At 40.0% G+C, this 17064-nt stretch overlaps 1 protein-coding gene across 1 annotated transcript in view; it reads right to left on the reverse strand.

Annotated features, from left to right (window-relative positions):
• The window catches only part of Rrp5 (Ribosomal RNA Processing 5), a 385044-nt gene that overhangs the window by 300993 nt on the left and 66987 nt on the right, over positions 1–17064 (reverse strand). The window contains exon 6 of the mRNA XM_067156013.2: positions 9956–10128. Coding sequence (XP_067012114.2) covers positions 9956–10128 — 173 coding nt within the window. The remainder of the gene's footprint in view (positions 1–9955; positions 10129–17064) is intronic.

A 17064-nucleotide genomic window follows, 5' to 3' on the forward strand; every position in this document is an offset into this window, starting at 1 on the left:
CTCTTTTCTACAGCGTTAACACACAACAATTAATCTACTTTTTATTCGGATATTCTTCGCCGCTACTCTAATTACGCAGTCTTCCAACATTGTTTCATCATAGTCTTTTTCTTTCTCACTATGTCTACTTATTGCTGGCCCCGTGGTGCAGGAGTAGCGTGCCTGCCTCTTACCCGGAGGCCACGGGCTCGATTCCAGGCCAGGTCAGGGATTTTTACTTTTGCCTGAGGGCTGGTTCGAGGTCCACTCAGCCTACATGATTAGAATTGAGGAGCTATCTGACGGTGAGATAGCGGCCCCGGTCTAGAAATCCAAGAATAACAACCGAGAGGATTCGTCGTTCTGACCACACGACACCTCGTAATCGGCAGGCCTTCGGGCTGAGCAGCGGTCACTTGGTAGGCCAAGGTCCTTCAAGGGCTGTAGTGCCATGGTATTTTTGTCTACTTATTGTCATAGTTGCTACGAGTTATCTTTCATTAGCCTAGTACAGTATAACTGTATTAGAAATGTGAACTATAAGGGGGTAAAATAATCAAAATAGGGTTAGGATATTCTGCTTAAAACTAATACATTTTAAATTTAAAATATCATTAAATTCCAGTGAACAATAAGTTTCTAAATCTTCCCGTACCTCTAGGCATACAGATTCTGTAATGGTACACGACCTTCATCTGACAAAGTATTCCAAAAAAATCATCACTAATGGCTTTCGCCTCTTGAAAATTCCGACGTGGTTTGTTTGCCAAGGGCTCCATGCCTTATCAGCTTGGATCACTCCGCGCCATGTACATTTCCGGGATGATTCGTGAGATGATAGGTTGAGAAATTCGAAACAAGGAAGTATAGCTGTCACCAGCCGGTCAAAGTCGAGTGAGGAACTGTTGTCTTGGTTGCCTTGGTGGAATAACGTTTGTAGTTGGTGACAAGTCTCAACAAGTGACGCATGCTACACCCGGCAACACATGTAGCATACCACATCTTTTGTGTCCGACTGACAAGCCGCATGCTACAAAGGGCAACATTTGTTGCCAGCCACATGCTCCATGTCGCCCAAATGTTGCCTCAGTGGAATCCCGCCTTAAGGACATCAAAGGGATTGCCAGGTTCATCGGCCAATTTATTCCTAACTTCGCTAACAGAGCTGCGCCCTTAAACTTACTCCGTAGGAAAGGCATCAAATTTGAATGGGGACCGTCTCAACAAGCCGCTTTTGAAGATCTGAAATTAGCTCTTTGCAACGCCCCTGTCCTTGCGATGCCTGATTTCTCGAAGAAATTTATTGTCCAAACCGACGCCTCATCATCGATGGTGGCTGCTGTCCTTCTTCAGGAAACTGAACTCGGAAGACGACCCATAGCTTATGCATCTAGGACATTATCGGCTCAAGAGGCCAAATATTCCATCTATGAACTTAAGGGTTTGGCAGTTTTATTTGCTCTAGAGAAGTTCCGACTCTATCTGGAACATGTCAAGTTCGACCTAGAAACTGATAACAAGCCTTAAGTTGGGTATTAGTTAGGCCGCGTCGTACTGGGCATATAGCCCGCTGGACCATCAGGATTTCTGCATTCCAGTTTGATGTTAGGCATATCAGAGGATCTAAAAATGTCGTGACGGATGGACTAAGCTGCATGTTTGCTCAGGATGTGGAGACCACGGAACAGGAAGATAATTCTACTCTTCCCACGCCCATACCTTCGGGCATTAATGGCATTCTAACTGATGCCCCCATGCTTTTTAGGGATATTGAAAAATATCAACATGGAGATCCTGTGCTGGCCCCCATTAATGAAACCATTTTTCTGGGGAACATGTCATCCCTTATGTATTGAGAAACGGGGTTTTGTGTTGCCCGTCAAGGCATGACCAAAAAATGAAAGTGTTCTTGTGCCTATGATCTTCAAGTATTATCATGAGATCCCATTAGGGACGCATTTAGGCATCTTCAAAACTCGGGAAAAGATCCGAGAGATGTTCACCTGGAAAGGTATGGACGGTGAAATTTGAGAATTAGTAAAAGCTTGTAAATCTTGCTTGCCTAGCAAGCCCACCTTGTCCACTAAGCTAGGTCTATTATCTTCTCATCAAGCGTCACGCCCCATGGAGCGTATATATACATATATATATAGACTACGTAGGACCCTTCCCCCAATCAAAGGGGAACGCCAATAAATTCATTCTTGTGTGTGTAGATGGTTTCACTAGATTTTCTTGATTATTTCCGACTAAGCTGGCAACCGCTCAGTCCACCATTTCTTATTAAATACTATATTTGCGTCTTTTTGCCCCTGTCAATATATTGTTTCCGATAATGCCAAGGCATTCTAACTTATTCCGTAAACTCTGTTTTGATCTGTCTATACCACATGTAACTACTTCGGCGTATTATCCTCAACCATCTCTGGCTGAGCGGGTCAATCGTAATCTGAGATCTGCTTTAATCGCATTTCATTATGAAGATCATTCCAGGTGGGATACGTCCTTGCATTAGTAGGCCTTTGCTTTAAATTCAGCAGTTCATTAGTCTCACAAGTTCACACCAGCTTCTCTTATGTTTACATTTGTTCCTAACACGCCGCTCTCTAACCTTTGGTCACTTAATGTATTACCAGAGACAATAGATCCCGATAATATTAGAGATCTATGGAAGAAGGCTAAGCACAACCTGAAGGTTTCTCAGGAAAAGGTTAGGGAAAGTTATGATCATGGACGGAGGCCCACCAATTTAAAAGTCTGAGATCAAGTTATGGTTAGAAACTTTGTTCCCGCAGGCAAGCTTGTCCCCAGATTTCATGGCTCGTGCATTATTTTAGATTTTTTGACACCAGTTACACTATTGGTAAACAATCCAGCCACAGAGAGAATCTTTAGGGTTCACCTCTCCCAGGTGAAACCTGTATATTTGCATTACTATGTTTGTTAGCCATCAACATTTAGCAGGAGTTTGAAGGTTATTTTTTTAAATTTGAGGCCTTCTGTCCCAATGATTTTATTTAATTATGTATATGACCTGTTATGTACGATTTTCCCCCTGGTTTTCCTGCTGTCAATTCCTTGGTGGCCATTACCTAGCCCCGTCTTCTGCATCCACACATTGTTCACACACACATGCATTATCACCAACGCCGCCCGCACCCCTGCCTCTCAAATAAAGATCGTACTCTCCAATCTCAAGCAACAACACTTCTCCATCGCCTTGACCTTACTGTTTCAGTGTCCTTCAGCTGTCTGCCGCCATACTGTAACATCTTGTAAGGAACACAAGAGAGAGGAAAGGGCCCACTTCGCTCTAGTAATGCCTCCTTCTGAACGGCGCGCCGGAGTCCATCTTCCCGGCAAAGGCTGAAGTGCGGTGACCCTACCGCCAACTCATCTGTAGACTGCAAACATACATCTCATCTGCGGCGAACATCACCACGCTTACCCCTCTCATAATAGCGGGAGAGGTGTATCTGAGGGTACTTGGGGGGTCCGGGCGACCTCACCTGGGTATCGGCAGCGGCGGCAGCTCTTGCCGTCAAATCTTTCAGTATGTATTTAACTTCAATGAACACAAGGACACTCTAAATTCAGATCTAAAAACTTTTCTACAAACCAACTTCCAGAAAAACTTTGAAAATTTTTTCTCAAAGTGGAAATGCTTTTACAAAATTCTTCTGTGTCACCCCAAGGAAGGACATTTGGCGGGGGAGGTCTGTACCGGGAGGTACACCTCAACGCCGCGCATTCAAAATAAGCACCTTAATGAACTCCTCTATCGGTCAAAAGGTGAAGCTGATACCACACGAACTTGGAACTTTAATCAGCAGATGTCACCACTGAAATATTAAGTAATTTTGTTATTCTGCAGTTTCCTAAACTGATTGAATTTCTCCTTGTTTTGTTTGCTATACATCAAGAAATTTGGATATTTTTCTACAGATGACACTACTAACAATTATGATCATGCACTTTGGTGTAGGTGAAAAAACTTATAACATAAAATAGTTTTGTATTCCTAGGTTTTCCAATAACTGATTTTTGTTCATTTATTTTTGGATTGGCAACACTTCCTTTTCTTTCCGCCAGTTTTGAATCGGACCAATCATAAATTTTTTTAATTAATTTTCAACCAATCCCGCATTTCTTGTTCACTTTGAATCTGCCAATAAAAATTAAGGTGTGTCCTGATTAGTCTTGAATGATCTCGAACCTTCGCTGAGGGTTTATAAACTGCAGCTTTTCATGTTTCCTTGCCAATTGATCACCATCTTGATAAGTGTGTGTGTGTTAGGCAGGAGGCGCAACCGCCTCTTTCCTCGGTCAGCAGAACATCTATAAGGTAATGGCCACATAAAATCATTCTTCCTTGCTACCTCTGCAGTTTTATTCGAGGAGAAGGTCAGAATCTTTAATTATGTAATAATACTTTTCTAAAATGTAACTTTTCTTTCGGCTAATGTAAAAACTTCATAAAACCTTTAACTGTAAATCGGGCATAGAGAGCGAGTTCCCTCTCGAGCTCCCCTTCATCCTGGTTTGAGGTGCCTGCGATTTTGCGAATTTTGCAACCTTTTTGTAATGGATTACAGTAAATCCTATGCGAGCCACCTCAGTAGTTTGGGAATAGCCCCTGTTTCATCAGCCTAGAGCCCTGTAGGTTTTTAAGTTTTCATTATCTTGGAGCACAGTGTGCGCCTCCATTCATTTTTTATCTGGGCCAGTTTTTTAACCTGTTCTTTTTCCATGAAGGCCCAGTAGGTTGGGTATTAAATACCCCTGTAAAAGTAAGTTCAATTTGTGAATGGTGGCTTGAGAGGCCAGAGATTGTAAATTTTGACTCAATGTTGCCTTGAGTGGGCGGTAAGAAACTGAGAGCCTGTTTGCTCTTTTTCAAAGTTTTGTAAGTTTAACTAGTGCCTCTAGAAAGCTAGATATTGTATTTAGGGAGCAAGTGCTCTTGAATTAGGGGATTTCTGCCCTTAACTAAATAATACCATTTCCATTGATAAAATTGTAAAACTAGGGGCTTGAAGCCCAGAATCTGTAAAAATCACTAATCTTTGATTTTCCTAGTCTTGTTTCAAGATTGCTTTTGTACCTGGTACGTTATGTTCACTAAGTGAAAAATTGTTAAGTTCAATGTTCAACTTTTCTGCTTGGAGAGGGACTTGATATTTGCCCAATACTTGCGCATTCTCTGGCTATGCTTCTCACTTCTTTCCTTTGTCCAAAGGGTCCTTTTTTTTTTTTTTTTACGTGATGGTCTATCCTGAAACCTTTTTATTATTATTATTATTATTATTATTATTATTATTATTATTATTCTGAATGGTGCTCGGTTTCTGATGTCAGTTTCAGTTACTCCCAGTTCCTGAATGTCTTCCCTCACTTCTGTTTGCCATGGCATCCCTATTTTCCTTTTTGCCCTGGATTTGGTAAGCCGGTAGGTCATCCTAGTTGGGTTCATCCTCGTGACATATCCACAGAAGGTCAGGCGCCTCTTCCTGGCTACGTCTGTGATTTTATGAGTATAACTGTATAGCTCCTGGTTTGGTCGCCTTCTGTAATCGCCATCTACTTTGGTCAGCCCTAGTATCTTTTTCAAGATCTTCCTCTCCTGGACCTGCAGTTTCTCCAACAATTCTTTCCTGTTCAGCATCAAGCATTCAGTGGCGTATAGGGCTTCTGGGCAGATAACTGTCCGGTAGTGCCTCAACTTGGTGTTATAAATGTTCTTGGTCAGTCGCTATGCTAACTCTAGTTTGTTAATCCGGGTTGTTAGTGCTACCCCTTCTGACATACTTGGTTCCAGCCATTCTCCCAGGTACTTAAATTTATTGACTTTCTCAATATGGCCCTGTTCCAACTGTAGTTTGCTGGAAGTATCACTGATATCTAGGGGCAAAAGATCTCTATAGGTCGACGCCCGAACAAATAGCATTTTTTTTTTTTTTTTTTTTTTTTTTAAATCCCTGATATTTTGTATTTTGTCTTTTCTAGAGATACCTGTAATCCCACCTTGGCAGCCTGGTGTTTAAGTGCACTGAGTGGTTTCACTGCTACTTCTACAGAGTTCGCCAGCCAGTAGTGCCAGGTCATCTGCGAACGCCGAACAGTCAACAAGTAGCTCCTTCCATTTGTGTCCCAGGTAAATACGACTTGGTATCCTTTGTTTATCCCATTCTTTCCGCCACTCTCTGATGACCTTGTAAAATGAACAGTTGAAGGGAAGGGGGGGAAGTCTGTCTCCCTGCCTAACTCCTGTTTTTATTTCAAAACTTTCCGAAAGTGTTCCTCTGAACTTCACTCGTGATCGCGTATTACTCAGGGTCTTTTGGATAAGGCAGTGGGTCTTCTGGTCCAGGCCCATTTCCTGCAGAATTCTCATGAGGGTAGTTCTGTCTACTGAGTCGTATGCTTTCAACAAAGGTGACCACATACTTCTTGCCGGCTAGTTTAACTTCATTAATACCAACTTCAAGTTGAGGATCTGTTCAGCACAAGAACGTCCTTTTCTGAAACCACCTTGGTATTCCCCCAATTGTGGATCCAATTGAAGATCGGCTCTGTTCAATAAGGACTTTGATAATATCTTGTAGGAAACTGGTATTAATGAGATCCCTCTATAGTTGTTCATGTCAGTCAAGTCACCCTTCTTGTGTAAGGGGTGGATCAGAGCAGATGTCCAGTCATCTGGTAGCCTCTCAGTTTCCCAGATGTTCCGTCCTCGGCCTGTTTCCACAGTTCGGCAACTATTGCATCTTCTCCCGGTGCTTTGTTATTTTTCAGAGATTAGATGATGTTTGTTACTTCTTCTTCTGTTGGAGGAAGAGAGTTTAAGATTATTATTATTATTAAGGGATACAAGAGTAGTAGAGGAGGAGGAGCGGCAGAGCCTAGGTAACTGGTCAAATGATAGAGAGGAACACTGGTATCTTCTGGTCGCCACACGCAAGTTCACATGATAGAGTAAGATTTAGCCACCTATCTCAGGAATTGCTCAGCTTGCCTGTAGCATTTAGTGAGGAGTACCTCGCTCGTTGCCGCACTGATCAAGATAGATATGTAAGGTCCAATTTTGCTCCAATTTATAGGGGTGAACTAGGCAAGGATTGGTTAACTTTGAAATCACAATTGTGGGATCTTAGAAACAGAAGACATACGATAGCTCATGCCACTGCCTTCCTGACATCCAGGCCGTACAATAGCAAGCGCAGGAAAGTGATCAGCTAATTGCTAGGGTAGAAGATTAGCATGTGGGTTAGTTGAGTTGGTTGTGAATTTTTTGGTGTTCTTTTGAAATTTTCAACGTTGGCCAAGTAATTACTCAGAGACATAACAAGGAGTCATGATAGACGGAATTTTTTCAATTTGTTTTATGTCGCACTGACACAGACAGGCCTTATGGCGATGATGAGATAGGAAAGGCCTAGGAGTGGGAAGGAGGAGGCGGTGACCTTAATCAAGGTAAAGTCCTAGCATATACCTGATGTCAAAATGGGAAACCACAGAAAACCATCTTCAGGGGTGCCGACAGTGGGGTTCGAACCCACTATCTCCCAGATGCAAGTTTACAGCTGCTCACCCCTAACTAAATGGCCAACTCATCCAGTGAATGCATTTTTAAGTGAAAAGTGATTAATTAGCGAAGAAAACATAAGTGTGAGCGTGTATTCATGTGAGCGTATAGGTTACAAATATCGCTCTTCAGTGTTTTAATTTTGTAGTTAACTTGTGTAGTGTTACATTCATAGTATAAAATGAATTGAGATGGTGCATTTGGTGTTTTATTATCAACCACAATGTATATACAACTCATTTAAGGTGATCAGCGAGTGAAATCACCATGTGGAAGAGCTGTTGTATGTCTGGATGCAAAGCTAATTATGAACGAGGAGAATATACTCCAATGTTTGGTTTCCTTATAATAAAGAAAGAGTTAGATTATGGAAGAAGGGGAAAATATAATAAATCAAAACAGTTGTGTGTATCAACCACTTTCCTGAGGGAAATATGAGTGTTTCGTCTAGATGGTGAATTAAAATTTATTATGCCATAAGCATGGATAACGTTAGGTACATTTTTTTAATGTAATCAAACTTAGGTTTATCTGAGTTCAGTGTATTTGAAAATTCAAGTCCAATTTATGCATTTTTGAAATGTAATGTGGAATAAGACTGCTGAGATTATTCCTATCAAATGTCATATCGTAGGCTATGGTACTGGGTTATTCCATGAAAGCTGAAGATGAAAGTAACTGTATAGGCATAATTTGCTGTTTCAAAATCTACCATTTTTAACAAAAGCTTAATTTCATGACAGTAACAGTAAATATTATGTTTTGTTATTCTTGGAAGTTAGAGGTGAAAGAAAGCTGCAGTGTTCATGGAGTGGAAACACTGAGGTACAGAAGTAATTTATACTTGTAATATATTGTATTGGTAATTGGTTGCATGTTTTCCATCAGTGTGTTTGATATAAATGCTCCAGTTTACTAGAAAATGGATAGAAATTGCAAAAATATTTTGGCAAAGTATACACCTATACTCACGGAGAAGTAGAACGTTTCAAGGAAGAATATGCATTGTATGTCAGAATTAAGAAATATTTATGGATAGTTTTTGGTTTTATAAGATGTTGACAGTTTCTTAAATAATTTAAAGGAGGATGTTACTCAGGGGGAGCGAATGCGTATCACCTTCAAGTCCCACTTAAAGTGTGACATCATCAGAGCTACAGTACGGCCTGGACATCACGAAGGCAGTGCTCGTGCCAACCCCTAACAGTTGCAATACTCTACTAAAGAGAGTTCAATCCAAGTCTCTAGGTGGCACCCAAAACCAAAGTAATGACATCTGTTAACAAACTTTAAAAATCATGTGTTCTTCATAAAGTTCAGTCTCCACAAGACTTCACCACCCTCAGATGTTTAAAGTGTTGCCTACCAATGGGGAGAGACCTCACTTGTTTTGCCCAACCCTCGTCCCATTTCTCTACGGGGTCGGATATGAGGAGAGATGAATCTGTCGTGGCTGGTCTTTTATGACCAGATGCCCTTCCTGACGTCAACCTCATCAGAGGAGTTAATGAGATGAAATGAATGACTTGGTATATGATAGAAGGAAGGGAGAGGGTGAAACCCAGTGCCGGCACATAGCTCACTCCTGTCGAATAGCACCAAAGGGCAGCATCATATGCCCTCACGCCATATGAGCACTGCGGAGAGGTTTGGAATTTAACCCAGGCTTTTGGCACGCAATCTAGTGATTAGAAATTGTATACCACAAACCTCCCTTACCCTGCCGGCCAACATTCTGATGGTGAATATTTTTGACCAACGGGAGTCGAAACGGCTAATCTCGGTGTCAGACCATTTAGACTTCAATGCCTTGAGGATCATGGCCAGCAGGCAGGCTGGGAGAGACCTCACTGATGGTACAATAATAGGGTTTGGTTCCCTGCACTTACTAATTTATCAGACTTAATATAATTCACCTCCCATGTAGACACAAACCCTTCGTATACTCACAACTTACAACATTATATATTTATTTGTTTCAGAGAAGTATATCTGTGAGGAACTTGTATAATACCATGCTCTCATTTCTTTTTGAGTGACTGTACGTACCAGACTTTTCTCTACAGCTTTCTATGTTCAACTATTCTTCTGCATATTACCAGGGGTTTATCGATGACAGTTTAGGCATATTATGCCAAGAAAGAACAGGTTTTTCTTCGACTTCCTTCACTAAAATCGCCACTCAGGGGGCTCCATTTGGTTGCAAATTAATGTTTCATATACCAAAACATTTCTCAAAAAAATGCTCTATACAACTGTGAAATCCATGTCAAAATCTGTTCAGTGGTACTTGAGATTAGCCACACAAATACAGATAGACATCGGCCAGAGACTTTAATTTCTAATATGTATAGACAGCACAGTTAAACAAGTGAATGTGTGTGTTCTTACATGTGTGATTGTAGCAGTGAACAGCATCCCAGGGGTAAGTGTCTGCATTGTTACTTTAGAAACATCGGCTTCAGCCCCAGCTACATCTTCTGGGTTAGCAGACAGTTCGACTGTAGTGACAGTATCAGTAGAAACTGATTTTGTAACTAAGCACCTCACAATTTGTCCAACATCTGAAAAATAAAATATATAGTTGAGTAATACTGTACTAGCTTTGGTTGAGTAATACTAGCTTTCTACTGAACATTCATTAGCATTATTAGCTGCCGTCCTTGGTAGCCTAGGTCTAATTCCCATTACTACCACAAACTTAAGAATGTTACGTGGTTAAAATGGTTCATGCAACTCACCTCCATTGGGAGGTGTGCCTGAAAAGAGCTGCACTACCTCAGGACGAAGACACAAGTTTACAATATTTGTACTGAACATCTAAATTTTTTAAGATTAAAAACAGTCATCAGTTTAAAAACATTTAAGCTCTTTAGGCTTTTCCAATCATGAAATTACCAGCGTTTCACCCTTGTGTAGCAGTGGGCCCATCAGTTGGATTGCTACACTCTTCCAAGATGGTGGCAGCAAGTGCGCCATAGAGACACCACTGCAAGCTTCTTATGTAGAACAATGCAGTGATGGCGCACTAGGTGAAGCATGTGCCTCCACTTGTATAAATGCCTGCCTTTGGCCAATATGTCAAAAGTAAGGTTCCTGGAAGGAAACCATAATTTAATTTCATCGCTTGCAAATGTTAAAAACATCTGAGCTCTTTAGGCACTAGCGGCCAGCATCTTGGAAAGGCGTAGCAATCCAACTGATGAGCCCACTGCTACACTGGGGCGAAACACTGGTAATTTCACGATTGAAAAAGCCGAAAGAGCTTGCAGTGGTATCTCAATGGCGCACTAGCTGCCAGCGTCTTTGAAAGGTGTAGCAATACAACTAATGAGCCCACTGCTACACTGGGGTGAAACGGTGGTAATTTCACCATTGAAAAAGCCTAAAGAGATTAAATGTTTTTAATATATGCAATCAATGAAATTAAATTACGTTTTCCTTCTAGGAATCTTTTTTTTCTTTTTTTAGTCATCAGTTTACCACAAATAGCTGAACAACTGGCTAATGAAAACAGAGTCACCTCCATACAGACCATGAAGTACCTAGAAGAGGGAGAAGTGAAGGCCAACACTATTTCCAATGTGGGCACTACGCAGGATAAAGTAGTTAGTTCTTCCATGCTCAGTTGTCTTTGCTCCAGGAGTTAACTAAGTACTTGACCCTCTCACAGGCTGAGGGAGCCCCAGAAATGGCAGTCACATTTCTAAATTATTTAACTTCCTAATGTGGAACAAAATCTGTTCCCTTCCAGATGTTTTGAACAAGCTTTATAACAAAAGCTAGGCAAACCTCTAAAAATGAGCAGTCCTACAGTACTTACCTTTTAGATTTAAAAAAAACTCAAGCTCCTGAAATAACACAAGAAATTCCCACAATGATGTACAGGATGAATTTATATTACATAAAAGAATTGAAAACCATATCTGCTTTATCCACATAGGCTATTGTTACGATGGACTCGCCACACCCAAAGGCATTTAATACCTACTGCCAGGTTCAAAATTAGGCCGCCCCTAACATGGAGACAGGCGCCTTTCGTAGCCGCTCCTCTGGAGTACAGACGCTACGGGTTTGCCCCTTTCTCCATCTCCACTGTACCGAAGTTCATCATCTCTGCCTCTCTTGGGCGTCCAGCAAGACGAAGCACGGAACAGTTCCGTGGCTCGGACCAATGAGTTAAGGTGATTAAAGGTTGATGTTCATGTTAATTAATAATTTTCTCTATAAAGGAGCTGTTGTAGCCATTAAATTCAGCTATACTGCGAATGGTGTTTAATTCATTTTTAAGTTCTTTTTTAGACAGCGGGATGCTAAAAGCACAGTGTGCCATACTATACCAAGACAAGAAAATTCTCAAAGTTATACAAAATGGGCCCTGCTCAATATTACGGAAAATTGTTTTATTCATCTGGAACAGTTTTTCAATTCTAACTCCAATCTAAATTAAATTTCAGAGAAATCAAACATTTCATTTGACCTTTTAATTCCTATCTTTAGTAATCGTGTCTCAGGTAAAAATAATTTCTTTCTCTTATAATCTCTTTAAATTCCCCTCTCAGCAGCAGTCTTTCTTTCCGTATCCTTCAGCCCCACCTTAGACACCCCTTCTCTCCTCCCTCTCAATTCCCTTCTTTAACCCCTCCCCTTCTCTCCCTATCTACTCCTTTGTTTACATTACCTGCTTCCTCCAGCAAGTCACTGCTTGTTCTCCATCAGACATTAGATATACTGTACATTTCACTACAGAGATGAGTCTCATAAATAATTTTTCTCCTTTTTGATTTATTTTTTGTATGTTCATTCATTTCTAATTCTGGCTATCATTTCCAGATTTAGTTCTTTGCCTGAGGTCCTAAGTCAACTTAAAGACATTATGACAAGAAGATCAAAACCATAATTTTTGTTATTATATGTATTTTAGGGTGGTGTGCACCGTCTTGGAGTAAATTACTATGGTAGTAGCGTTTACTAAAAAAGTCCATACTACAGAAGTAAATTACACCGGGAGTTATTTACTCCGGAAGTAACGTCGGAGACTTGAAGTACAATTTACCCTTTTAGTTACTACTATAGAAGTAGTGTCCGTTACTCGCGGAGTAGTGTTGTGTTTGAGTATATTCTTTAAACAAATCTAAATGGATAACGTTCTGTGCGATAAGAAATGGGGGCAAAAAAGTAAGCGAAAAAGATAAATGCTTGTTAATAGAGCTAATGACAATCTATCCAAAGGATATAGGGTGTAAGAAACACAACATAAAGATGCTGGATAGGAAAAGAAATTCGTGGAAAGCCGTGACAGAAAAATTCAATGCTTCGAGTGACGGAAAACGCACTGAAGAGCAAGTTAGGATTCTGTGGAAGGACTTAAAAGAGAAGGCGGAAGCAAAGCAGAAAGTGATGGACGCGTGGGAAAAATTAAAACTGATGGTGGTTTCTTCATACAGATCGCCTACATCCACAGCGAAATTTTTCCATTTTCACAACAGCAAATGCTGGATCTGTACTTTAAGGCCATGGCCGCTTCCCAATCGCTAGGCCTTTCCTACCCTATCGTTGCCACAAGACCTATCTGTGTTGGTGCGACGTTAAGCAAATTGAAAAAAAAAAACAACAAAAAAAAAAAAAACAATAAATACCTCTTCCGATTTCTGAAAAGTTCACCGTTGTCACCGAGAGGGCAAAAAATGGGAATTTGCGTGCAGTCACAGTCAATTGCACCCACGGTGTGTGGAAACCTGCCAACGTGAAGAATATCCTTTTATTTTCCGAACAATCATCATCATTTGCAGGCGTACCTCCCTCTTAGCCTTAACTAGTGCTTTAACCACGCAATGAAAGATACGGCCAGCAGTTGTGCGGTAAACGTTAATTAGATCACCGGCAACTGTACTGAAATGTTCCGGTACAAAACACTCGTAGGGCACACAGCAACTGTAATTTGAGAGATACAAGAAAATTAAGACAGGAATTCAGCTGTAAGTGATCTCGGGATAGATTCAGAAGGAAAGTAAAGGATTCCTTCCTAAGACCAAAAACGTTCCTGAAACTCTCTGTTTTGGACAGCAGGTTAGTGGATTTTTCTATGTCCACAGTTTTACACAAGAAGCTTAGATTGGCAGATATAAACGCCAAATCATTTTTCAAAGAGCTGTCTTTCAATATCTCTTGAAAAATCTCAATTGACGACGCGTCGTTTTTAATTTAGTGCATTCACAACGGATGCAAAACTTTCGAAATTGTCTGCGTAGTATACCACAGCGCTAAGTGATAGTTACAGTTGAGGATTTTTTAAAAATGATTACTGTTTATATTAAGAGATGACAATAAGTTAGCGCAAGATCCGGGGTTTTCTCTTTAAACAGAGCGATTCTTGACAGAGCTTTTATGAAGACTTTTTTCCCATTAGACACTAATTTATCCACTTGAGGATACTGATTCCGCACAGTTTCACATAACCTGTGTAGAGCATGAACAACGCAAGTTACGTGTATCATTTTTGGAAAGCTCACAGAAAGACCTCCGGTTGCCTTTTTCATGTAAACTGCACTATCAGTAAGGAAAAGCAATACATGGTCGTATTTTATACCTTCTGGCTTCATTGAATAACCTAGCTACAGTGACAAGGTTTGCAGCAAGCATTTCTTTACACGCTAGCAAATAAGAATGCTCACAAGCAGTTTTGTCATTCTTCAACACAACAACTACAACATTTCCTACTTTTCTGCCACTTGAATCAGTGGTTTCGTCAATGTTTACCCACAGGTTTTCGCTATCACATACTGCTCGAATTCTCTGTAAAGTTTCTTCATAACATTATTCGTCTGGAGGCTCAAAATTAATGTACTTTGTTAGGAAATTTCTCAGTCCCGGATTATTTATTTTGCCAAGAGGAATGTTGGTGCAAACAAATACTCTGCACACATCTAAATAATACTGGGAATATTTAGATAGGCCTGCATTTCAAGTAGCTGGTTCAGCTATTACTAATTGTCGTGAACGCACGCGTGAAGCAGCCACACTATGCTTATTTCCAGACAAATGCTGGATTACTTGAGAACGTTGATCTATACCTACCGTTTTACCACACAGTTGGCAACATAATACTTTTCCATCAGTAGTGAAAATGCTTTTAAATTCCACTACATATGTTGAAGACGCAACCTTGTACTCGACTTCTCTTTTGGCATTATTTTGCAGGTTCGACACATGCATTTACAGTGAATAACTGTTTCAATAAAAAGAACAGCAGTGGACACTAAAGGAAATATTTCTTAGAAATCCATACAAAATCACATGACCACGGGAATGATATATGGACCCGAACAGCTAACCTTACTCTACCTAATGGTCAATATACTTCCCAGTCTCCCATGTCGTAACGGTATTACGTCACCTTATCTCTCCGCGATTGCCTTCCACTGATACTCTATAAACAAAACCCGAGCAGGCTGACTCATAAAAGCGAGTTGGAATGACATCATGCGAGTAAACATCCTGTGCAGCAAATCAAATTGGTGCCTAAATGTAACGAAGTAGTCAGTGACCAGCAAGTTTTAGAACTTCTGTAGGGAAGTCTATAAATAGCTGAAACATTCAGATACATGATGTTAAATACACTGTTAGAAACAATACCGAAATCGTAAAATGAAAATATGAGCATTATTTTATAATACAGAAGCATTTTAAATTGTATTGATTAACAAATATTGCCGATTTATGTGCTTACTATACATTTTCTTAAAATATGTATTTACATATTTAAAATGTGAAAATATGTGTTTTTATGTTAAATAAGATTTTTTACACTTGGGGATGCATAATAGGAATAATGTACTTTTTAACTTGCGTTAAAACTTCCGCAAAAAATATGTAATTACATAAAAATCTGCTCCCTAGTTATAATTATTCCCGCAACATTGTCTTGTATACATATGTTTTAGTTATCACATGATCTGTTAAATTTTATTTGCCTGAAGATGGCCTCTAAGTGGCTGAAACTAGTCCCAAGACTGATGTAATATTATTTACTTGATATATTGAAAATTTATTTCTTATAATTGCACTTCAATACAGAACAAAAATGAAATTTAAAGCTTAAAAAATGGAAGAATGAGACATTCCCTGCCCTAACATGATGAGTAATGCTACTTGTACCATGAATTTCATACCCTCACCATTCGCCTTTTCTATTTTGGATCTGATGTGCTCCTGCAGGTTGCTCTGAATTAATTGCTGAATTATTTGTGTGTGTTATCTTTCTAGGTAAGATGATGTACAATATTATAGGGAAGGATCCACCTTTCAATACTCCGTAGTAAAAAGTAGTTACAACCTGTTTATTGGGACCGGTTTCAACACATTTCAAGTGTATTCATTAACTGAATTGCTACAATATGATACAATGTTAATATTTTGCCTGTGTTCAATATATTAGTTGTTTTAAGATCTTCGCTAATTGGCTGATGATGACACTTGAAATGTGTTGAAACCGGTCCCAATAAACAGGTTGTAACTACTTTTTACTACGGAGTATTGAAAGGTGGATCCTTCCCTATAATATTGTACATCATCTTATTTCTCTATTCAATACGGAACAATCATGAAGTTTTTAACTTTAAATCTTTCTAGGTGTTTTAAAAAAATTGTATTACTTGCCCCTTTCCCCCCCTTTATGGCTGTGGGGTAAAGGAAGTTTTCTTCCACCCCGCAGCGCTCCCTTTCATTTATGCTGTCTGACCTGCTCCTTCCTTCCACGCGCACGCTGATACGCCCTGGCTCTCTTGGCTCGCCCAATGAGAGTCGTATATGTTACGTATATACAGTAGAACCTTGATAATTCGAAATCGGTTAATTCAAAATCTCGCCTAATTCAAAACAGCTCTCGTTTCCGGAAACATGAGGTACGGCTCTGCATGTTATTTAAATAGTTTAATTCGAAATACGGATAATTCGTAATTCGAAGAACAATGTCAGTCCCGTTACCGAAATTCAGCCTATTAATTCAAAACTTCCTTTACATTTTGAAAAAACAGTGTATTACAGTGTAATTTGAATTCAAAATTTCTCCGCGTCATGAATGAACACGTCTTCCGGAATGTGCAGGGGTAACATTGCGCACTTTCACCTACTTCGGCATGTCTACAATGTGCTTTGTATCTGCTATGTTTGAACAGAATCGTAATTATATCGTATTCGGTGTTTTAAGGAATGCCACAATATCACGTAGGCCTATCAGACAGTGTGCGGATAGGTAGAATCTGCGAACACTGGCGATGCCGACAGTTGGCGAAAGAGCGTGGCTTATAGCCTATAATAAATTCATACGCACCAAACAATATTGCCAATGCCGATGAAACTGCATTGTTTGTTTGTTTTATTTTTTTAAATGCTGAGGCTAAACGGACTTATGGTTTTAAAGAAGAGAATTGCCAGCCGGGAAATATAGCCTACTGTGTTGCTATGCAGTGCACACGGAAGCGAAAAGCCACGACGTTTTA

Source organism: Anabrus simplex, chromosome 1 (genome assembly GCF_040414725.1).
Source record: "Anabrus simplex isolate iqAnaSimp1 chromosome 1, ASM4041472v1, whole genome shotgun sequence".
Taxonomy (NCBI): Eukaryota; Metazoa; Arthropoda; class Insecta; order Orthoptera; family Tettigoniidae; genus Anabrus; species Anabrus simplex.